The 23,165-nt window shown below is 53.4% G+C and overlaps 1 protein-coding gene across 6 annotated transcripts; it reads right to left on the reverse strand.

Moving 5' to 3' along the window:
• Positions 1–8,024: 8,024 nt before the first annotated feature.
• MFSD2B (MFSD2 lysolipid transporter B, sphingolipid) lies at positions 8,025–22,746 on the reverse strand. Of its 6 annotated transcripts, none has more exons than XM_005576446.4 (14): positions 22,639–22,746; positions 19,449–19,574; positions 16,741–16,865; positions 16,061–16,184; positions 15,665–15,743; positions 15,441–15,571; positions 12,392–12,482; positions 12,166–12,287; positions 11,621–11,704; positions 11,256–11,336; positions 10,931–11,040; positions 10,446–10,589; positions 9,900–10,076; positions 8,025–8,734 (listed from the first exon to the last, which is right to left on the reverse strand). In XM_005576446.4, exons 1-14 carry the CDS (start codon positions 22,732–22,734, stop codon positions 8,710–8,712), a joined length of 1,515 nt encoding a protein of 504 aa, XP_005576503.3. In that variant the 5' UTR covers positions 22,735–22,746; the 3' UTR covers positions 8,025–8,709. The 6 variants fall into 6 exon arrangements, 4 of the variants coding, with proteins under 4 accessions (XP_005576503.3, XP_073868339.1, XP_045225640.2 ...); XM_074012238.1 differs by having other exon boundaries at positions 19,449–19,718; XR_012422625.1 differs by lacking the exon at positions 10,931–11,040.
• Between the last annotated feature and the right edge of the window lie 419 nt (positions 22,747–23,165).

A 23,165-nucleotide genomic window follows, 5' to 3' on the forward strand; every position in this document is an offset into this window, starting at 1 on the left:
GCTTGTCTCAAACTCTTGACCTCAAACGATCCACATGCCTCGGCCTCCCAACGTGCTGGGATTACAGATGTGAGCCACCGCGCCCGGCCCCTTAGTTTTACTTACAGACCAGCAGTGAGCTTGAGCATCATTTCACAGATGTTTATGGGCTGTTCAAGTTTTCTTTTGCAAAATTCTTGATTATATCATTGGCTCAATTTTCATGTTGAGTTGTTAGGATTCTTTATATATCTAGATGTTGCTAGTGTCTTCATCCACTTTGTGGACCTATCTTTGCCTTCTCTCTCTCTCTCTCTCTTTCTCTCTCTCTTTTTTGTAGAGAGCAGGGTCTCACTGTGTTGCTGAGGCTGGTCTTGAACTCCCAGACTCAAGCTGTCCTCCTGCCTTAGCCTTTCAAAGTGCTTGGATTACAGGCCTGAGCCACAACACCTGGCCTTTCCTCCCTTTTTTTTTTTTTTTTTTGAGACCTAGTCTTGTTCTGTCTCGCAGGCTGTAGTGCGGTGGCATGATCACTGCTCACTGCAACCTCTACCTCACAGGTTCAAGAAATTCTCCCACCTCAGCCTCCTGAGTAGTTGGGACTACAGGCATGCGCCACCTTGCCTGGCTAATTTTTGTGTTTTTAGTAGAGACGGGGTTTCATCATGTGGGCCAGGGTAGTCTCGAACTCCTGCTGGCCTCCTCTTTCTTTATACCTCGTGTGTTGGACAAGCATCGTAATTTTAAGGAGGACACACATTTACCTATCTTCTCTTTTATGGAAGTTTTGTCTTCACATTTATGTCTGTAATCATTATTCTGCTGGATAATTTTATTTGTTTGGGGGGTTTTGGTTGTTGTTGTTTTTTGAGATGGAGTCTTGCTCTGTCACCCAGGCTGGAGTGCATTGGCACAATCTTGGCCCACTGCAACCTCCATCTCCCGGGTTCAAACCATTCTCCTGTCTCAGCCTCCTGAGTAGCTCGGATTACAGGTGCCCCCCCCAACCACACCCATCTAATTTTTGCCAGGCTGGTCTCAAACTCCTGATCTCAAGTGATCTGCCCACCTCAGCCTCCCAAGTGCTAGGATTACAGGCATGAGCCACTGAGCCCGGCCTCTGCTGGATAATTGAGGGGCCCCTCCACAGAGCTCCAGAGTTCATGCTCTGCATTGGTCTGTGTGGTAAATTTCATTTGATAGATTTTCTGTGTTCTTTTTTTGAGACAGAGTCTCTCTCTGTCACCCAGGCTGGAGTGCAGTGGCGTGATCTTGGCTCACTGCAACCTCTGCCATCCGGGTTCAAGCAATTCTCCTGCCTCAGCCTCCCAAGTAGCTGGGATTACAGACACCTGCCACCATGCCTGGCTAATTTTTGTAGTTTTAGTACAGACAGGGTTTCACCATCTTGGCCAGGCTGGTCTTGAACTCCTGACCTCATGATCCACCCTCCTTGGCCTCCCAAAGTGCTGGGATTACAGGCATGAGCCACCACGCCTGGCTGATAGGTTTTTTTAATGTTAAACTTGCATTCTTGGAATAAACCCAGTATGTTCCTGGTATATTTATTTTTTTATACATTGCTAGACTCATTTTGCTATTATTTTGTTTAAGATTCTTCCTTTCTCTGTTAATGGGTAAGATTAGCCTGTAAATCCTTTTTCTATTTTTGAGACAAGGGGCTTGCTCTGTCGCCCAGGCTGGAGTGAGTGGCACTATCACAGCTCACTGCAGCCTCAACCTCCTGGCCTCAAGCAGTCCTCCCACCTTAGCCCCCCCAAGTAGCTGGGACTACAGGTGCATGCCACCACACCCAGCTAATTTTTAAAAACTTTTTTGGTAGAGATGGAGTCTCCCTTTGTTGCCCAGGCTTTTCTTGAACTCCTGGGCTCAAGTGACCCTCCCACCTTGGCCTCCTAAAGTCTCAGGATTACAGGCTTGAGTCATCACACCTGGCCTCTTTCCTTTTTAATGTGCTTGGCTGGTTTTGGTAAGAAGCTTACTCTGGCTTGATAGAATGAGTAGCAGAGTGTGCCTTCTTTGTCTGCTCTGTGGTGGAGTTTGTGTGAGGTAGGAATGATCCTTGATTGAAAGTTTGCTAGAACTTGGAAAAATCATTTGGGTCTGGTGTTTTCTTTGTGGGTATATTTTACAATATTTATTTAATTCCCTTAATATATATGAGACTAAAAGGAGAAACTTTTTTTTTCTATAACCACAGAACACTTCTGACATCAAATGTGCGGGTTTTCCACAACAAGTGATTCTTCAGTTCTCTGTGGACTTGAACTGGGTACCTACAATTTCATTCAATTCTAACACTACCCAGAGTGAGTGCAGACCCAGTAGGTTATGGGCGCAGTCCAACAGGCTGGTCCCCACTTCCGATACCAGTAGTGGGTATTTTTATTTTTGAGACAGGGGCTTGCTCTGTCGCCCAGGCTGGAGTGAGTGGCACTATCACAGCTCACTGCAGCCTCAACCTCCTGGCCTCAAGCAGTCCTCCCACCTTAGCCCCCCAAGTAGCTGGGACTACAAGTGCATCAAATGTGCAAGTAGTGGGTCTCCAGGTGATACATACTTCTCTCCAACTTGGCTGCAAATAGGGGATTCCCACAAAACCCTCCTCAGATTTGATAATTTCCTATAATGCATAGAACACAGAGAAACACTTTACTTAACATTTATTGGTTTATTATAGAATGAACAGCCAGATGAAGAGGTATATAGGATGAAGTCTAAAAGGGTCCCATACACAGGAGTTTCTGTCCCGTGGAGTGGGGTAGACGTCCTGGCACATGGATGTGTTCACCAACCTAGCTCTGAACCCCTTCGTTGGGAAGTGGAGGCTCCATTTCATGGGCACAATTGATGAAATCATTGATGATGAGCTCAGTCTTCAGCCCCTGTCCCCTCCCGGTAGGGAGATAAGGCTGAAAGTTTCAACCTTCTAATCGCATGGTTGGTTTCTCTGGCAACCAGCCCCCATCCTCTGCGAGTCACATCATTAGCATAAACTCAGATCTGTTTGAAAAGTGCTTATTATGTATAACAAAAGATACTCCCCTCACCCCTACCACTCAGGGAGTTACTAGCATTTTAGAAGCTCTGTGCCAGGAACCTGGGGCAGAGACCAAATGTGTGTTTCTTATGTCACAGGGACCATTTAGGATTTGTATATATTTATATACATACACATATATACTCTGTTCAGTTATGTTTGCTTTGAAAACCCAAATTTGTTCTAACATGGCTGTGATATTAGAGAACAAGTACAGCATAATGTGAATTTCCTATTACTTATACACCAGTTTTGTCCTTAAGAAACACTAGAGCTGGGAACGGGGGCTTGTGTGTGTAATCCCAGCTACTTAGGAGGCTGAGGCAGTAGGATCACCTGAGGCCAGGAGTTTAAGACCAGCCTGGGCAACAAAGCGAGAGATCCTGTCTCTACAGAACACACACACAAACACTAGGTAACAGAAAACTGTACCCAGCTGAACTGAGTTCCATAGACTACAGAAATGCCTACACCTCAAACATAGCAGGCAGCTATGTCAGGTCACCATGTGTTAATGAGCCACATCCATCCATATCTGGTGTTACAACTTTCTGTCCAGTGTCAAATAACTTTCACCATTTGATAATCCACAAACCATAACCCTTGTCCTCCTCCTGTCCAAGTACTAACCAGTCCCAACCCTGCTTAGCTTCCGAGATCAGATGAGATCGGGTGCATTCAGGGTGGTATGGCCATAGACTGCCCTTGACTTCCTTTGCTCAATCCACACTCAGTAGATACGGGGATGAGACAGTGGAGTTAATTGGAGCTAATCAAGGAGAAAGGAACCTAAGAAGACACCAAGTCTTTGGTTTTGGGTAGATTGGAAAGATGCTGATGAAACTGTGCCCTACAGGATTAAAGAAACTGTGACCAGCAGGAATTCTTGAGCTTATAGGATGGCAGATAAGAAAAGAAATAGAGCAGGGCACGGTGGCTCACACCTGTAATTCCAGCACTTTGGGAGACCGAGTTGCCTGGCTGACATGGTGAAACCTGTCTCTACTGAAAGTACAAAAATTAGCCGGGTGTGGTGGCTTATGCCTGTATTCCCAACTACTTGGGAGGCTGAGGTAGGAGAATTGTTTGAACCCAGCAGGCGGAGGTTGCAGTGAACAGATCACGCCACTGCACTCCAGCCTGGGTGACAGAGTGAAACTGTCTCAAAAAAGAAAAGAAACAGCTTGCTGAAACTCTCTCCACTTGTAATATAACAAAATTGGCTGAAATCAGTTGGCTGACTAGAGTTTGCGTAGAACATGCTTACTGATGTCACAGCCTGAATTTCCACCACATTTCATACTAACTTCCCCCCGAATTTGCACATGTGACCCAAGGGGAGACAAGTGTGCATCCCTGGAGACGTTCCAGACCTCCCTTTCCTTCCACCAATCACCTGCTAATCCCAGAACCCACCGTCTAAACCTTATATGATATCAGTGCTACCTTAAGACCAACACAGGAAGGACAGATTCAAGCTGGACTCCTGTCTCCTTGTTGGTTGATTTTGTTTGTTGGTTGGTTTTTTATTTGAGACGGAGTCTTGCTCTGTTGCCCAAGCCAGAGTGCAGTGGCATGATCTCAGCTCACTGCAACCTCCACCTCCCAGGTTCAAGTAATTCACTTGCCTCAGCCTCCCGGGTAGCTAGTATTACAGGCGTGTGCCACCACGCCCGGCTAATTTTTGTATCTTAGTAGAGACAGGGTTTCACCATGTTGGCCAGGCTGGTCTCAAACTCCTGGGCTCAAGTGATCCGCCCGCTTCGGCCTTTCAAAGTTCTGGGATTACAGGTGTGAGCCACCATGCCTGGCTTGTTGGTTGATTTGTAATAAGGCTTTTCTTCTCTCAAAAATCTGATGCCGTAGTATTGGCTCTGTGTGCATCAGGCAGCAAGCTGTTTTGCTCAGTAACACTGATGTAACTTATTGAAAATGCAGGAGGCAGGTGTGCAGAGGTGATGTATTTTGGATGTATGATGTTTTAACTGCCTGAACACTGAGATAGGCAGTTGGATCTGGGGCTCTGGAGCTCCGCAGAGAGCTCTGGGTTAATAAGAGTCTATAGTAGTGGATAGGTGGTGATAGTGAGTGGGATCACGTGGCCCTGAGAAGCCCACGATGGCTAAGGAGCATCAAAGGAGAAAGACGTGAAGGAAAAGACAGAAAATGAATGGTCAGAGATGCTGCAGAAGAACCAGGAGGGCGATGTCATGCAGTCCAGGGGAAGACAGGTTTTTTTTGTTATTTTGAGACAGGGTCTGGCTCCATTGCCCAGGCTGGAGTGCAGTGGTGTTATCTCAGCTCACTACAACCTCTGCCTTCCTGGTTCAAGCGATTCTTCTGCCTCAGCCTCCTGAGTAGCTGGGATGACAAACTCCTGCCACCATGCCCAGCTAATTTTTATATTTTTGGTAGAGACGGGGTTTCACCATATTGGCCAGGCTGGTCTCAAACTCCTGATCTCGTATGATCCATCTGCCTTGACCTCCCAAAGGCTCACACACTTACACGGCACCCAGCCCAAGACAGAATTTTGAAAAGGAGTTGTCAGCGTTAATTGACTGGTCACTAAGGGTTTCCTTGGTCTGGTACTTGGTCACGTCTTCTCTTATAGCCATCCTGAGGTTTATGTAATAGTGTATACATTTGTTCAAAAAAAAAAAAAAAAAGAAACTGGGCACGGTGGCTCATGCCTGTAATCCCAGCACTTTGGGAGGCCGAGACAGGCAGATCACCTGAGGTCAGGAGTTCAAGACCAGCCTGGCCAACATGGTGAAACCCTGTCTCTACTAAAAGTACAAAAAATTAGCCAGGCATGGTGGCGGGTGCCTGTAATCCCAGCTACTCTGGAGGCTGAGGCAGGAGAATCGCTTGAACCTGGGAGGCGGAGGTTGTGGTGAGCCGAAACCGCGCCACTATACTCCAGCCTGGGCAACAGAGTGAGACTCCATCTCAAAAAAAAAAAAAAAAGAAGTGGAAGCTCAGTTTTGTTGAGTAAGTCAACCATGGTAAAAGGAGATTACCATCTCCTTTTCTTTGATGCTGGGGTTCATCCTGTCAGGCTGCACTGTCTCAGTGTTGGAAGCCAAGCCCAGGTTTAACTGGTTAAGGAGTGAATAGCAGGTGAGGAAAAGGAGACAGGAATGGGAGGGGTGAGAGGAGAACAGTAAAGCAGATTATTTGGAGAGCAGAAAGCTAAGGGAACAAATAAAAGGTGGTGGTGTTTGTTTTAGGATGAAGGTGATAGGAACATTTGCTCATTCATTCAGCAAACATTCATATCGAACACTTGGGCTCTGAGGAGCTATAGTGGTAAATGGGCCAGGCGCGGTGGCTCACGCCTGTAATCCCAGCATTTTGGGAGGCCGAAGGGGGAGGATTGCTTAAGCCCAGAAGTTCAAGACCAGTCTAGGCAACATAGTGAGACTCTCATTGCTACAAAAAAAAGAAAAATTAGTTGGGCGTGGTGGTGTGCACTGTAGTCCCAGCTACTCAGGAGGCTGAGGTGGGAGAATCACTTGAACCCAGGAGTTCAAGGCTCCAGTGAGCTATGATTGTGACACTGCACTCTAGCCTGGGCAGCAGAGCAAGACTCTGCTTCAAACAAACACAAAAAGACTCATTTCTACCAGCAACTGAACTTGGGCAAGTGGCTTAATCTCTCTAAGCCTGTTTCCTCATCTGAGAATGAGAATAATGCTCAGCAGGGCTGCTGTGAAGAAGAAATGGAATGATGCCTTTCAGGGCATCTGCCCAGCTCCGAGCCCATGATAGCTCCTGTCTCTGGGCTTTTTAACTCCTGACTCCTGGAGGTTCTGACTCTGCAGAGGGCCCCTGCAGCTGCCTTTGCACCGTATAGCTCTGCTTCCTGCCACTGCACTGCCAGGAAATAATCGATAGCAGAGAATCTGGCACAAGCTTCTGATCCTGCCTGCATTGCCCAGGTTGCCAAAGCATAACATAAAATGATAACATGGTAGAAACTACATTGCCTTCTGTCTTGCCGGGTACTGTTTCCACGTGACGCGTGATATCCCAGCATTAAGAAACGTTCTCTCCTGTTTTCAGTAGCATGCATGTGTGCTGCTTGTGTGTGTGTGTTTGTGTCCATGCACAGTACGGGGAGGCAGAGCTTCCTGTCAGAAAGGGCAGTGCAGAGAAGCTGAGCCCAGCTCTTTCTCTGGTGCCCTGTGACCTCAGGAACCAGATACTCATGTCAGTGTCATAAGGGCCAGAGAGTTGAGGCATCAGAAAGACCGGGTCAGACCCCACACGTCCCCGGCGAGGTCGGGTTCCTTCTGCCACCGTGTTTGTGGAAGCAGTGAGATGCTTTCAGCTCTGAGGACTGCGTCATATCTAAGGACAAACCTGAGTTCTGGGCCTCAGGGGGATTGCTCCTCAGAGACGGCTGAAGATCTTGAGTGGATGGGGCCTAGCTGTGGGCTCAGGAGAGCTGAACCCATGAAGGAGGCAGGGGTGGGGGCTGGGGTGGAATGTAGGGGCGAGTCTGCACTCAGGCCCCCTGTTTAGGTGCCAGACTTCTCCAGGCAGGACTTGCTGGAGCATAACACCCCCCATGGCTTCCCCAGCCCTCCCCCAGCCCCAGCCCCTATGAGCCACCTCGGCGGCCTGCTGCTTTGAGCCACTCTAGAGCCTTAACTTTGTGACTCCTCCAAAGGGAAGGAGGAACCCGCCCCGCTCCCACATAGTGTCCCTGGTCTAAGGACATGCAAGTCAGAGGTGTGTGGCTGGGGGAGCAGCCAGGTTCAAGGGCACCAGGCTTTCTCCCCTTTCCCTCCCCTGGGGATTCCAGTTGGGATGAGAGGGCTGTCCACAGTCACACTACACAGACTCAATAGCAGATCAACCCTTGAATTTGTTTTTGAAAAAATAAAAACCTCCGTGGATCTTTCTTTCCCTGAAAACATGGCCTCTAAAAAACTGTAGTTCCCGTGCTTTTGTAAGATAAAATTTCAGAAAAATCTTTCCACACAAATAGCTTTTATTTGCGAAAATGCTGGATCTTTACTGGCTCGATAGCCATTTCTGACCCTGATAGAAACAGTCGCGTCAATGGTTGGGAACTGGGAGAGGCTTGAGGAGCACCTCAGCGCCCGCCCTGCTCAGTCCCATCCCCACGGCTGTCCCGTTCTCCCTGGGGCCCGTTGGCCTCCCTGGGTCTGTCTGTGTCTCCCTAATCATACATCTTGGGCATGTCTGCCTGTCCACACTCTGCCCATTCACGTGGTGACTCTCACCTCTCTGTGTCCTGAGCAGATGTCCACTGGAGCCCTGGGACAAACAAGAGTCCTTGTGTCTGTCCTTCTGTCAGGGAGCTTTGCTGTCCACGCAGGTTGTTGGGCCTGGGGCTCCCACAGGGTCCACAAGCCAGGTTGGGCAGGAGCCTCCTTTTTCTAGAGGCAGGTGCTACTGGCCTAGTCAGGGACACAGGTCTATCTGAGATAGTCTGAAGGCAACAGACAAGAAGTGCCAAGTGGGGTCCTGAAGCACAGGCCAGTCCCTTCAGGACATGTTGCCAAAGACTCCACATCCCAGGGAAAAAGACCGAGTGCTAAACTGCCAGGCCGGGTGCTGAAGGGTGGAGGAGGGCAATGTCAGACCCCAAGGGTGCTGGCTCCTGTGTCCATTCACAGTCTCCCTCTCAAGCTTTACGCCAGGCTGTAGCTGGTCCTCCTGTGGGAAAGGAAGGAAGCCAAGGAGAAGGATGGAAGTGGTGTGGGCCCTCCCCTCTGTCCTGCCGCAGAAACCCGCGGAAGGTTTGGTGGCTGCTCCTTGTCTTCCCAACAACTCCTCTTCAATTCCTCCCCTCCCAAGTCCTGTAAATAAGCTACAACCCTGGTTCTCCAGGTGCCATCAAGCAGTTCCCCATCCGTCTGGCCTTCCCTGACTGGGAAGTGTGCCCTTGGTATCTCTCTGTTGCAGAGCCCGAGGCCGTCACCCTGGGCAGGGAGTGGCTGATGATGGGATCACCCACTGCCTGTCCTGCGTGGGCCTGCATGATGTGTGCATGCTTGAGGACTTTATGTGAGTGAACATTGGGTGCTCATGCACATCTGCTGGGCCAGATGTGGTGATGCTGCAGCAGTGATTCCTTAGTACCTGCTTAGCCTCAGGCTCTGTGCTGGGCTCTTGGGATACAAAAAGGAATAAAACAGCCAGCCCCAGCCTTCAGGGTTCCCATAGCCTCCCCAGAAGATCAGACAGTGAGTAGATCCTCCCCATCAGTGGGGTCGGTGTTCTGGTAGGGGAAGGACCAGGTCAGAGACCTGCTCAGCATTGCCCGTGGGAGGCAAGAGCCAAAGACTCCCAGGCTTCCACCCCAGGGGGAACCATGATGCCATTCACCAAGACAGGGACACAGAAGGAGGAGCCAGCTGGGGGGACAAGATCAGTTCCGTTGAGGTTCATCGAGACTGAGTGCCACGCTTGTGGGCTACTAGGTGGAAATGTACGCATGCCAGCGATATGCGGCTCTGGAAGTTGAGGGAAGCTCAGGCTGGAGGGGCAGCTCTAGCAGTCACCAGGCACAAGGGGTGCCTGAGTTGGGTCAGGCTAGCAGATGAGGTACTGAGGGGGCTTTGGAGAGCAAAACCAATAGGAGGTCAAGGAGGGAACCCTCACATACCACAGTCTACCAGGTGATCAAAGGAAGAAGACTGAGAAGGGGTGGCCAGGGTAAGAGAAGAAAATCCAGGAGAAAAGGGTGACCCTGAGCTAAGGAAAGAGTGTCCCAGAGGCAGGACTGTGTGACAGCAGGGACGTCTGCAGACTGGTGTTAGTCATTCCCCCAGCAGCGCACACTGTGCCTCCCTGGGTGCAGGGGACGTGCGGGGCTTACCTCCGAAGGCTCAGCCGGCTGGAGGCATCCTGACTGGGCGTCTTTGGAGTGGAGCCGACCATGAGGATGCAGAGCCCAGCAAGGATCATGCAAGTGGGCACGGCACCGATGAGGACCTTGAGGGTGACCACTACCTCCTCTGCCTGCTTGCAGGCCCCTGCCTTGTACCCCGAGAACCTGGAGAAACATCACCCAGCCATTAGGGCAGGGCCTGCTAAGCCTGGCACCCTGAGTGGAGGGGCCCCAGATACCTCACCCCATCCCCTCCTGAAACGTGGACTTCATTTCCTGGCGAGATCAGGAGAGGAGTGTCAAGGGGACAGACAGGCTGACCTGGGAGAGTTTAGAGAAAATGGAGAATGGGGGAGCTGGCCCTCTCAGTCTCATGCGCGGAGAAACATGGGGAAATGGTTCCCCACACTCTCCAAAGAGCAGCGCTTAGCCCTCAGGCTCATGGGTGCCCCGAGCTTGGTAGGTGGGGGGCTTTGCCCTCTTCCCGCCCACTGGTCCTTGGTGCCTCTGCTGTATCCTGACCCTGGGACTCACTCCAGACTGAGGGTGGAGATGCCCAGGGCACATGCACCAGACAGCTTGGTGAAGAAGACGTAGGAGGAGTAGAAGATGGTCTCCAGGCCTGGCCCGTGATGGTGCTGCAGCTGAAAGTCATCCACCACGTCTGGCAGCATGGACCTGTGGCAGGGGCATCAAGTTAGCCCTCCTAGCCCGTTGGCCACCAGCAGCCTGTGAACTCTCTGGCGACAGAGGCCAAGGTGGATTCATCCCTGAGTTCTGTGCCCAGGACCAGACTGGCCACCAGAGAAGCAGATGGCCTGTGTGCTTGTACCCCCGCCGGCCCCTGCCGGGCCCCCCACCATTCCTACTGCCTGGTATCCTCTCAGGAGGGCTCTGAGGACAGAGCTGGTGGCCTCCATCTCCGCACAGGCTGAGTGCAGGGGACCTGGGACAGCAGGTTGACATGAAGGAGGCGACACCCACTGTGGACACACATGAGGCCCCCACACCCAGCCTACCAGGGTAGCAGCAAGGACACAGCAATGCTCACGCCAGATACAAAGGCCACGACATAAGCCACAGGTGCTGTGGGCACAGCAGCCAGCAAGATCGCAAAGGGCACCATCGCCTGGGGAGACACACACACCAGCTGTCCTGCCACCTGCTACTTCGCGGGGCCTGCTCCTTCACACACGGCTCTTGACTGATGACCCCCGTGCCTCGCCCTGTGCTAGGCCTTGAAGACTCAAGGGAACACAGATCCACCCCGGCTCAGGTACCACGGTCACCTCCCTCGCTTCTCCCCTCCAGCCACTCCCAACCCTTAATTCCTGCATCACTCACAGAGATCCCGAAGGCTGACATCTTCTTCCCAAAGCTCTGGAGAACCCACTCCCACAGCGGGGTGCTCAGCACGGCTGAGACCTGTGAGCAGACAGTGTCATCACGCCAGGGCCGTGCTGCCAGCGCCTTCACCCGGGACCTCAAGGCCTTGGCTTTTAGATGGGATGCCTGGCCTTGGCCTTGCACCCGATTCAAACCAGTGGCTATGAACATTGTAATCCTGGCCCCAATTCTACCCTCTGCTGGAATGCGGGTGACCAAGACCAAAGCAAAGTCCAAAATGTGGACCACCAGAACTCTGGCCACACATGTCCCCAACTCAGGGCCCCAAGTGACCTAGCCTCCACCACCCCAGGTCCCCTCACCAGGACGGTTAGCACCAGGCCCTGGACGTGGTCGTGTAGCTGGGAGGCATGTGTACAGAACAGGACCAGGTAGCTCTGCTCCACCTGAGGAGATGGACAGGAAGTGGGTATGTGCAGGGCATGGCAGGAGCTCAGAAGTCAAGGGCAAGGACAGGGTCTCGAGTCTGGCCTCTCCATTGGGACTTTGACTTGCTGCTACCATCATACAGTCCCTTCCCCCACAAAGGACACTTGTCACCAACACAGAGATAAACACCACTCCTAGGCCACCCTCATCACCTGCACAGCTGTGATCAGGTGGACTTGACTACGCTTCCGGTAATGTGAGAGGAAATCACCCGGACACTGTCAGCCTCCTAGTGCCCAGGCCCTGGCCCTCCAGTCCCACATGCCCTACCGGGATCTCCCTCCCAGCACCAGCCCCTCTGAGCCATGTGCCAGCCATAGGTTTCTCCCTATAAAACTCAAGCTGAGACTGCACCCTGAACCTAGCAAGGTCTCCATGGCCAGCGCCAAACCTGTTGGGGGCAGCTGGCCAGAGGTACCTGAACAGCAGCAGAGATGAACAGGAAGGAGATCACCAGCTTCAGGTAGGGCGGGTGCCGGGTAGTGAGGCCCAGCCCAGCCAGGAAACTCAAGCCTGGGCCTGAGGCTGGGGTGGAGGGGTCTGCAATGCAGGAGGGTGGCACCTTGGCTTCGCAGAGTTCAAAACCCACCCCCGAGCAGAGCCCTGTCCCCAGCTTCTGCTTCCCTCCTCACCACACCCCATACCTGGCCGCTCCTTCACCCCTAGGCACAGTAAACTGCTGCACACGGGGTAAGTCACCGCAACCACGGCGGCCGCAATGTAGTAGAGACGGGCCTGTGGGACAGGACAGGACTGGGGTGGGTGATGTCTTCAACCCCTGGAGGTGGTGACACCTGAGGGGCAGGGCAGGACTGCCTCCCAAATGGAGAGGAGGGAGGCACAGCCCAAGCCCAGGACATTGGGTCCCCACCTCCCAATCACCCCACAGGACAGCACACTCTCCGGGCCCGGGCTGCTCCTTCCACGTACCCCCTGCTGACCCTGTGTTCCCTGCATGGCAAAGAGGACACTGATGCCCCAGGAGCCAGAGTGCTCCCTCCCACATTCTATGAAGCAAACATGGACTGCTGCTGCCTTCTGCATGCTAGGCCCCGAGGCTCCAGTGATGAATAAGTGAGCCCTGTCCACCCACAGGGCTCAGTGTGGGGAGGAAGACAGATCCAGGAGCAGGCGGTTACAGCATGGTGAGATACATGGTAACTCAGATTAACGGAGGAAGCAGGGCCAGGCGCGGTGGCTCGTGCTTGTCATCCCAGCACTTTGGGAGGCCAAGGTGGGTGGATTATTTGAGGTCAGGAGTTCCAGACGAGCCTGGCCAACATAGTGAGATCCCATCTCTACTAAAAATACAAACATTTAGCTGGGCGTGGTGGTGGGTGCCTGTCATCGTAGCTACTCAGGATGCTGAGGCAAGAGAATCACTTGAACTGGGGAGGCAGAGGTTGCAGTGAGCCGAGATCACACCACTGCACTCCAGCCTGAGCGACAGAGCGAGACTCTCGTCGTCTCAAAAAAAAAAAAAAAAAAAAAAAGATTAATATAGGAAGCAGGGCCGGGAATGGTGGCTCATGCCTGTCATTCCAGCTCTTTGGGAGGCTGAGGCAGGTGGATCCCTTGAGCCCAGGAGTTCAAGATCAGCCTGGGCAACATGGTGAAACCCTGTATCTACCAAAGAAAATACAACAATTACCCAGATGTGGTGGTGTGCACCTGCAGTCCCAGCTACTAGGGAGGCTGAGGCGGGAGAATCGCTTGAGTCTGGGAGGTTGGGGTTGCAGTGAGCTGTGATTGCACCATTGCACTCCAGCCTGGGTAGCAGAGTAAGACCCTGCCTCTGTATATATAGGAAGCAGGACAGTGCTACCTGTCATTCAGGGAAGAATACGTGTGCATTAAAATGCCAATAAACACATGCACAAGAGCGACAGCCAGAGCCGGTTCGGGAGAGGCTGCCTCTGGGGAGAGGAGCAGAGAGAGGGGGCGGGGCAGGGCGCTTGTCCTGTGCAGCCACCCTGGGCCTCATGTGCTGAAGAGCATTGCCCCTGGGGTTCAATGCTCTGCTGTTACTGTCTTGAGATTTTTTTTTTTTTTTTTTTTTGAGACAAGAGTCTCTTTCTATCGCCTAGGCAGATCGCAGTGGCGCAATCTCAGCTCACTGCAACCTCTGCCTCCTGGGTTCACGCGATTCTTCTGCCTCAGCCTCCCGAGTAGCTGGGATTACAGGCGCACACCACCACGCCCAGCTAATTTTTTGTGTATTTTTAGTAGAGACTGGATTTCACTATGTTGGCCAGAATGGTCTGGAACTCCTGACCTCGTGATCCGCCCGCCTCAGCCTCCCAAAGTGCTGGGATTACAGGCATGAGCCACCACTGTGATCCCAGCAGTGGCTCACGCCTGTAATCATGAGGATCTACCTTTCTAACAAGGTCCCAGGAGTTGATGCTGCTGGTCCAGGGACCACACTAAGATCTGTGCCTCTCTGCCTTTGTATAAATCTGAAATATTAAAAACAAGCACAGGCCAGGTATGGGGGCTCACGCCTGTAATCCTAGCACTTTGGGAGGCCGAGGTGGGCGGATCACCTGAGGTCAGGAGTTCGAAACCCAGCCTGGCCAAAGTGGCAAAACCCCATCTCTACTAAAAATACAAAAATTAGCCAGGTGTGGTGGCGGGCGCCTTTAGTCCCAGCTACTCAGGAGGCTAAGGCAGGAGAATGGCCTGAACCCGGGAGGCGGAGGTTGCAGTGAGCCGAGATTGCGCCCCTGCACTCCAGCCTGGGCAACAGATAAGATTCTGTCTCAAAAAAAAAAAAAAAGCACAAAAGGCCAAGACAGCAGGGTACAGGGCACACAGAGGGGAGGCCTACATGAAGGCTGTGGAGGGTGGCCCATGCCCAGTCCTGAAAGTGAGGGCCACCCATGCTCAAACTCCTTTCAAAGGGCACCTGACCGCACAGGGGAGGTGGCGGGAGGCAGGGATGCGTGTAGGAGGCGGAGGCAGCAGTTGTGGGGTAGGGAGGGAGCTGGTGGCACGGGCCAGGGCATGGCAGTGGGGTACAAGATGGCTGGATGCATCCCAGAAGACTTTTGGCCTAAAAAATGGGCAGGATTCAGTCATAGGTTGGAGGGTTGAGAGAGGGGAGAAGAGGACAGTGCTGGAGGATGATAATGTCATTACTTGAGGAAAGAGGGGGAAGTAGAAAAAGAGAAGGTAAATGTGGTAGATAAAATAGAGGTGTATCTGCTCAATGCTCGAGGGACCTGCTGTGAAAGGGAAGGAAGGGGCTTCCCCCTCTCCACCATTTCACACTGGGGGTTGGGGGCTCCCCCCGGTCAGGGCTGGGGCAGGGAGCATGGGTCATAGGAAGGGCTTTGGCTCCAGAAGGACACCAGACCCCTCTGCTGCCCCTCCCCTAGCCTGCCCTGCAGCTTTCCCCACCCTCGCCCCACCTCTGGGGCCGGCCTCCTCCACTGCAGGTGGCCCAGGTGGCCAGGCCAGTGTCTGTTCTATTTTACGTCTAGAAGGAACCCAGGAGGAGGCAGGTTAGCAGAGGACATTAGATTTGGGGGCCATCTGCTCAACTGGAGGAGCAGGGAAGGAATGAGGGGGGGCAGTGAGTCCCCTAAAAGACAGCAAAGCGGTGTGGGCAGGAGAACCAGTCCTAGAGGAAGGAGGTGACCTTGCAGAGGGGACCCCAGGTTGGGGGGCCTGGCCATCCAGTGCACTTACCGCATTGGGGGAGACGGTGACTGGCCCCGGGGTCATAGTGGCCTCGCACCTGTGGTGTTTGTGGGCGCCAGACACGATGAGCCCATGGACAGTGGCCCCCATCAGTGTTCCTGCCATCTCCACAGTCATCCCTGGAGACAGAGCGCTGCTTACGGTGACTGAGAGGGAGTAGGGTCCCAGGGGCAGTTCCCTCCCCGGAACCCGAAACCCATGGCTGCACTTACGGTAGGCAGTGGCCGAGTCGCGCTCCCTTGGGCAGGGGGTCAGCAGCATGGTGAGCGCTGTGTAGGGTACCTGGAAGAACTGGGGTGCCTGCAGAGCTTAGAATCGCCCCCAGCTTTGCCTGGTGACAGCTGGCAACCTCCCCAATCCTGGGTGTCACATCCCGGCACCCACAGGCCAACCCGACATATCCCAGCTGGCCACCTGAAGTCGGAGCTAGGGGCCCAAAGGCAGGAGGGGGCAGCCAGCCCCGCGCAAGGCCAGCGAGAGCCAATGGCATGGTCCAGGCACAGGCGGGTGGGGAGGGCAGTGACCCTGCCCCCACAGCACACTTCAGAGTGGCCACGGCAAGCAATGGGCTTCGCCAGAGCACAGGCCCAGGAAGGGGCCCTGCTTACCGTGGCCAGGCCCTGGAACAGGCAGTAGAAGGTGGTGTACCAGAGGCCTCGCAGGCTGGTGAAGGGGGGCAGGAACCACAGGAAGAAGTAGGCCAGGGCGATGAAGGGGGTGCAGCCCAGCACCCTGCGGAAGCACAGCCAAGGTGAAGTGGTCCCTGGACCAGGACAGGGGGACACGAAGGGCCCAGCCTGGAGGAACCTCACCCCTTCTCGGCCCCTTGAGAATCTCTAGGCTGAGGCTCCCTGGGTGGGAGCCAAGAGCAGGGGAGAAGTGGCCGATGGGCCAGGCAGGCAGTGGGCGGCCACTCCTCGTGGGAGCTCCGGCTGCACACTCGGTGCCGCTGGTGGCACTCCCTGTGTGGACACTGGGACACTGAGTTGTACTTCCTCCGTGAGGCCTCGCGTGGGCTCCATCCCACCCTTCCCACACTCAGAGCCCCAGGCCAGGCCTGGGAGTCTTGGAGGCTTCGTCCAGCCCCATTCCATCTGGGGAGGGAGAGTCCCCATGAGTGTCTCTGAACTCCTTATCACTCATAGTCGGTCCCCAGTGCAACTGCGACATTATCCGGGCTTGTTTCCTAACCACCCAGCGGGTTTCTGCTAGAACAAGGACTGTGACAAACAGCGACCAGAGGGCCAGGACCAGGTGCCTGGATCCTAAGGACTGAGCGGTTGCTCACCAAGGCATGAGCCGTCCAGACCCCGTCCTCTGGCTCCTGTTGATGAAGAACCCAGCCACAGGGTCAGCAGCTGCCCCAGACACTTTTCCCCCAAACAGAACAAGTGACACCTGGGCGGCAGGGATCTGAAACAGACAGGGGAGGGGATAAAGAGCTGAGGCCCGGCAGCAGCCGAGAGCCCATCCAGGCCTGCCTGCCATCAGGAGGGGGGCCTGGGAACCAGGACTGGCTGGGGCAGAGCCGCAGTGTCAGGGGCTCCTCAGCCTTCCCCAGGACGCTGATCCCAGGGGAGGGAGCTGAATGCTGCCGCCCCGCACACTCCGCCACTGTGGAGAGGACTCCAGGCCCTCATCTGGGGCTGGCTCAGAGCAAGGAGGGTGCCTCTGGGCTGACAGAGGTGGACACTGTGTTTCACAATGGAAAGGATTCATTGTTTTTTCTGACTATGTAAATAATACACTAATTAGAAAAACATTCAAACAATGTGGGAAAATACTAAGCGAAGCTCATCTGAAATCCCAGCATCCCGAGACAACTGCCAGAATCGTTTTGATGATCAGCCGTTCATAGGCTTCTTCGTGTGTGCCCGAGATTGATCAGTTTATATAAATGGGATCATATCAGAGTGTCATCTTAAACATTCGTGGATACCTCATTTCACTTATTATTATTATTTTTTAATTGAGACAGGGCCTCTCTCTGTTGCCCAGGCTGGAGTGCAGAGGCACCATCTTAGCTCACTGCAGCCACTGCCTCTCGGGCTCAGGTGATTCTTCCACCTCAGCCTTCCAAGTAGCTGGGACCACAGGCACATGCCACTATGCCCAGCTAATTTTTGTATTTTTAAATTTTTTGTGGAGGTGGGGTTTTGCCATGTTGCCCAGGCTGGTCTTGAATACCTGAGTTTAAATGGTCCTCCCGCCTTGACCTCCCAAAGTGCTGGGATTACAGGTGTGAGCCACCACACCGGGCTGGATACCTCATTTTTTTATTGTTGGTTTTTGTTTTGTTTTGTTTTTGAGAGGGAGACTTGCTCTGTTGACCAGGCTGGAATGTGGTGGTGCAATCTCGGCTCACTGCAACCTCCACCTCCCGGGTTCAAGCGATTGTCCTGCCTCAGCCTCTCGAGTAGCTGGGACTACAGGTGTGTGCCACCATGCCCGGCTAATTTTTGTATATTTAGTAGAGATGGGGTTTCACCATATTGGCCAGGCTGGTCTTGAACTCCTTATCTCAAGTGATCCTCCCTCCTCAGCCTTGAAAAGTGCTGGGATTACAGCTGTGAGCCACCATGCTTGGCTGGATACCTCATTTTAAAAATTGGGTTTTACTTACCCTCCATTCTCCATCATTCCCTCCTGTAGCCAACATTAACGAGTTGGTGTAGATCCTTCTAGAATTTTCTCCATGCTCACATTTTAAACATGGACAAATACATATATACGTACATATCCATCCACACACACACATGGAGCCTTTGATTTGCTAAAATGGGATCATTTTATATACTCTTCTCTAAAACTAATTTTCTTTTTCACCAGAGCGTCATGGAAATCGCTGTAAGTCAACTGGTATAGATCATTCTTTTGAATGGCTGCATGACAGTCTATTTGATAGTGAGGTTAGTCCAATCTGTTGGCTTCTGTGGGCCACATTAGAAGAAGAATTGTCTTGGTGAGGCACGGTGGCTCATGCCTGTAATCCCAGCACTATGGGAAGCTGTGGTGGATGGATCACCTGAGGCCAGGAGTTTAAGACCAGCCTGACCAACATGGCGAAACCCCGTCTTTACTAAAAATACAAAAATAAGCTGTAGGCCGGGCATGGTGGTTTACACCTATAATCCCAGCACTTTGGGAGGCTGAGGCAGGTGGATCACGAGGTCAGGAGTTGAAGACCAACCTGGCCAGCATGGTGAAACCCTGTCTCTACCAAAAATACAAAAAATTAGCCAGGCATGGTGGCATGCACCTGTAATCCCAGCTACTCTGGAGGCTGAGGCAGGAGAATTGCTAAACCCGGGAGGCGGAGGTTGCAGTGAGCCAAGATTGTGCCATTGCACTCCAGCTTGGGTGACAGAGTGAGACTCCGTCTCAAAAAAAAAAAAAAAGTAGCCGATCGTGGTGGTGTGCACCTGTAATCCTAGCTACTTGGGAGGCTGAGGCATGAGAATTGCTTGAACCCGGGAGGCGGAGGTTTCAGTGAGCCGAGATCACACCACTGCACTCCAGCCTGGGTGACAGAGGGAGGCTCTGTCTCAAAAAAAAAAAAAAAAAAAAAAAGAATTGTCTTGGGCCACATATAAACACATAAAATACACTAACACTAATGATAGCTAATGAGCTAAAAAAAAAATCACAAACAAATTCATAATGTTTTAAGAAAGTTTACAAATTTGTGTTGGACCACACTCAAAGCCGTCCCGCCGTGGGTTGGACAGGCTTGGTCTATTATGTGGCTATGGCATAGCTTACTTAGCCAACTGCTTCTATATTGTTGGGGATCCACATTGTTTCTCATTTTCCCACTACAAACAGGCTGCAGTAAACATCCTTGAGGACCTTGCCCTCATTAGCTTCTGGCTTTTTGTTAAGCTTGAGTCAGAAGCGATGCCTACAAGGATGGTGGGAGCAGAAGCAGAGGTGGGGGTGGAAGGACCAGACCCCAAGGAAGATGCCAGCAGAGACTGGGCAGCTGCCCACACTTACCTGTGCTATATCAAGCAGGAAGAGCTGCAGGTAAAAGGCTGTGGCGCTAGAGGCTATCTGGTTGGGGACCCCACCAATGCCATAGCACACCTTCGTACAGAATGAGAGGCGACTGGCTCTGCTGTCCTGGAGGAGACACAGGAACTAAGCCTCCCAACAGACACAAAACAGGTCCCCACACCCTATGACTTCAGTACACGTCCTGAGTCCCTGTGATGTCTTCAGGGCTTTTCCAGCAACCTCTCAGCCCCATTTTGCCCCCATGTCATCCTAAGAGGAAGTGAGACAGAAGAGAAAAAAGATCTTAAACCATGACCTCTAAACATTTCCAGGGGCACGTTCTTCTGGACATCTTACCCTGGGCTTCCTGCTGAAGCCGCCGTCATTTACTGAGTCAGCACGGCTGTGTAAGCTGCAGGTCAGGAGACCTGGGCTTGAGCCTGCCTTTGTCACCTACCCCTCTATGTGACCTTGAGTAAATCACATTATCTCTCCAAGCCTGTTTTCCTCATCTGTCAAATGCTACATCCCTGCCAATTTCACAAGGTTGTTTCATGAATAAAGGAGGCGGTAGCTCATTTACCCATAGCCTGCCTGCCCACAGCCCTCCAGGGATGCCTGGCAGGCGTCTCAGCTTAGCATGGTCTACATACAGCTCCTGATGGCTATCCCATTGTCTAATCCAGCTCCTAGCAAATGGCACCGCTGGTCCCCTAAGGGGCTCAGGCCACAAACTTAGGAGTCATCTTTGATTCTTCTTTCCAATTCTTGTCTGTCAGTGAGTGCCTCCTACGTGGCTTCTCTGTGTCTGCCCTTGCTCCCTACAATCCACACCACCCAGCAGCCAGTGCTCTTGTAATAACGTAAATTGCACGGTGGCCCATCCCTATAAACCCAGCACTTTGGGAGGCGGAGGTAGGTGGATCGCTTGAGCCCAGGAGTTCAAGACCAGCCTGCCCAACATGACGAAACCCCATCTCTACTAAAAACACAAAACTTAGCCAGGCATAGTGGCTGGCTGTAATCCCAGCTACTCAGGAGGCTGAGGCAAGAGAATCGCTTGAACCTGGGAGGCAGATATTGCAGTGAGCTGAGATTGGCGCCACTGCACTCCAGCCTGGGCAACAGACACTCAGTCACAAATAAATAATCAGATCCCATCTCCTCTCTGATTAAAGCCCTCTGATGGCTTTGCTATTGCAGGGTTTTTTTTGTGATATGTGTGTGTGTGTGTGTGTGTGTGTTTTGTTTGTTTCCAGATCCATGGTATTCAGTCAATGCCATTGCAGTTTGAACAAAACTCCAAGTCCCGATCATGGCTAAGCAGTCCACCCAGTTGGCCCCCTACCCACCTCACCTCAAATAGCTCTCCTTCAGCCACACCGGGCTCCTTCCTATTCCTCAAAATCATCAAGTCTGTTGCTGCCTCAGGGCCTTTGCACTTCCCATTCCTCTGCCTGGAAGGTGACTCCTTGTCATTCTGGTTTGACGTCACCAGCTTAAATGTCACCTCCTTCAAGAGGCATTCCCTAACCACTCACCTCTCTCAGTTGTACTTAGCGCCTGCTATGTTCTCATTTAGTTCCTGCCTCTCCCTACACGAGTGTAAGCTCTCTGAGAGCATGAACTCTTTTATTTATCATGGTGTTTCCAGTACCTAGAAAAAAGCTTGGTATACAGTAGGTGCTCAGTATATATCTGTTGAAGCAAGAAATTGGCCATGAAGACCCTGTGTAAAGTGCTGTTTCTTTGGAAGAAGCTGGGCATCTTTTCTCATCCTTTGCTGGGGGCCGGAGGGAGTGGAGATGACACGGCTTCACTCGTTTCCACATCTTGCAGGACACCCCAGCAGGCTCTTGTGAAGGGAAGGTCTCCCCAGATAAGGGATTATCACACTTTGCACACTCTTCCTACCCACAGGGGAAAACCACACTGGGGGCAGGAGGATTCTTTCCTGACATTTGTGTGAACATCATTTCAGCTTCCAGAAAAATTTAAGAACAGGCAGAATTCAACGTGACAGTCCCCCTCTCCCCCAGTGGGGACTCTTGTATCCCCCAAAACGGGCCCAGCAAGTTTTTCGAACTTTAGAAATAACTTCCAAGTGAAGCCAGGAATATGGTCCTGTCTTGCCGTCTCGAGGATGACAGTTTTACTGAAAGCCATAAAAGTCCTGCACAGCTGGACAGTGAGCTGTACAAGGAGAAGCCCCTTGGGAGGGGCGGCTCCGGGTGAGAGGCGCAGCGCTGCTGTCTGTAGCTGCGTGACCCAGGGCAGGCACCTCGGCCTCTGCGCATCGGTGTCTGGAGCGACCGGGGCTGCCACCCCTCAGAGAGGATTCCACGCCGACGCCGCGTCACCGGCAATGCGAGTGTTTCCCTCTTGCTGTTAATCTCACCCCGAATTTCTAAGTTTCCCTGGGAAGTGAGAGTCCCCGGAGAGCCCCTTCATCTCACCTCACTTTCTTGTGGGACGCAATCCTGTGCTCCGAGGTGCCTGGTAGGACGCCCTGAACCAGGCTGGGGGCTGAGGTGTCAGGGGAGGCCACAGAACGCCCTGGGCACTAGCAGGGAGCAGGCGCACTCAGTGAGACCTAGGAAGCCCCAGGCCCCTTGCCCCGTCCAGCACAGCCCCGCTGGCCAGCACGGCCCAGCGCATCAGGCAACGGACAAGGGGCCCCGAAGACCCCGCCGCTCCCACCTGCCCTCCTCCCTTCTTGTCGGAGCCCATGGCCAGGACCTTCCCTGAGGCAGCCTCCAAGGGGAGCCTGGTGCCCGGCGAGACCAGGTTCTGGGAGGGAGGCCGAGGCCACAGCAGCTGCCTGAGGTCGGGAAGGACGCAGCCTCCCCAGGCGCTTCAGAAAGCCCTGCCTGCCCAGAGCTCGGGACTCCGGCAGGACCTGCGGTGGCAGGGACAAGACCCCTAAGCCGGGAATCAGGACAGCAGGGACCACGCATCCCCAAGCTGTTTCCTTGGCTAGGGCTAGGCCTCCCGTCCTAGTTTCTATCCGGCGCCGGCACCTCCCGGCCTCCCCGCTCCCAGCCGTGTAACCCCGCGAGGGCAGCCCCTGAGCCGGCAGGTTTGGGCCGAGCCCCGCCGGGCTGCACCCAGCTGGAAAAGGGGCTACGAGGCGACGCCCTCGAGCTCCCCAGGGGCGCAGCCCCTTCCCGGCCCGCGCCGCCCCGCTCACCTCTCGCCCTCGCCTGGCGCTCCCCGGGCCGGGCTCCCGGACGTGCGGCTCCGGTTGCGGGGACCCCTCGGTGGCTGGTGCAGGGGGCGCCGCCATTGCCACCGCAGCGCCGCCCGCGGCCGTTGCCCTCGGGGTTATCGCCCTTGGGAGGGGCGGCTCCAGGCGAGGGGCGCGGCGCGAGTGGACGCTGGCAACGCGGGGGAAACGCAGAAACCGCGAGGGGCACCGTTTCTTTTGCTTCTCCAAAGGGCAACAGCGAAGAGCCAGAATCCGCGGGGGTAAAGGCCCGGCAGGTCCTCAGGACCGCTCTCCTTGGGGCGGATCCCCGAGGGGCGTGAGCGGCCCTGAGCGCTAAGGGCTCCGCCAGACCGCTGGGGTGACCGCGGTCAAGCAGCAGCTCCCCCGCAAGATGAAGCAAGAGGCCCGCTCGTTCAGGCTGGACCATGGCTGAACAGGCATTCCGGCGGCTACACATGACGCCCAACGCCTGAAATACACATTGTCCAGTCTCCTATACAGACCACGGG

Source organism: Macaca fascicularis, chromosome 13 (assembly GCF_037993035.2).
Source record: "Macaca fascicularis isolate 582-1 chromosome 13, T2T-MFA8v1.1".
NCBI lineage: Eukaryota > Metazoa > Chordata > Mammalia > Primates > Cercopithecidae > Macaca > Macaca fascicularis.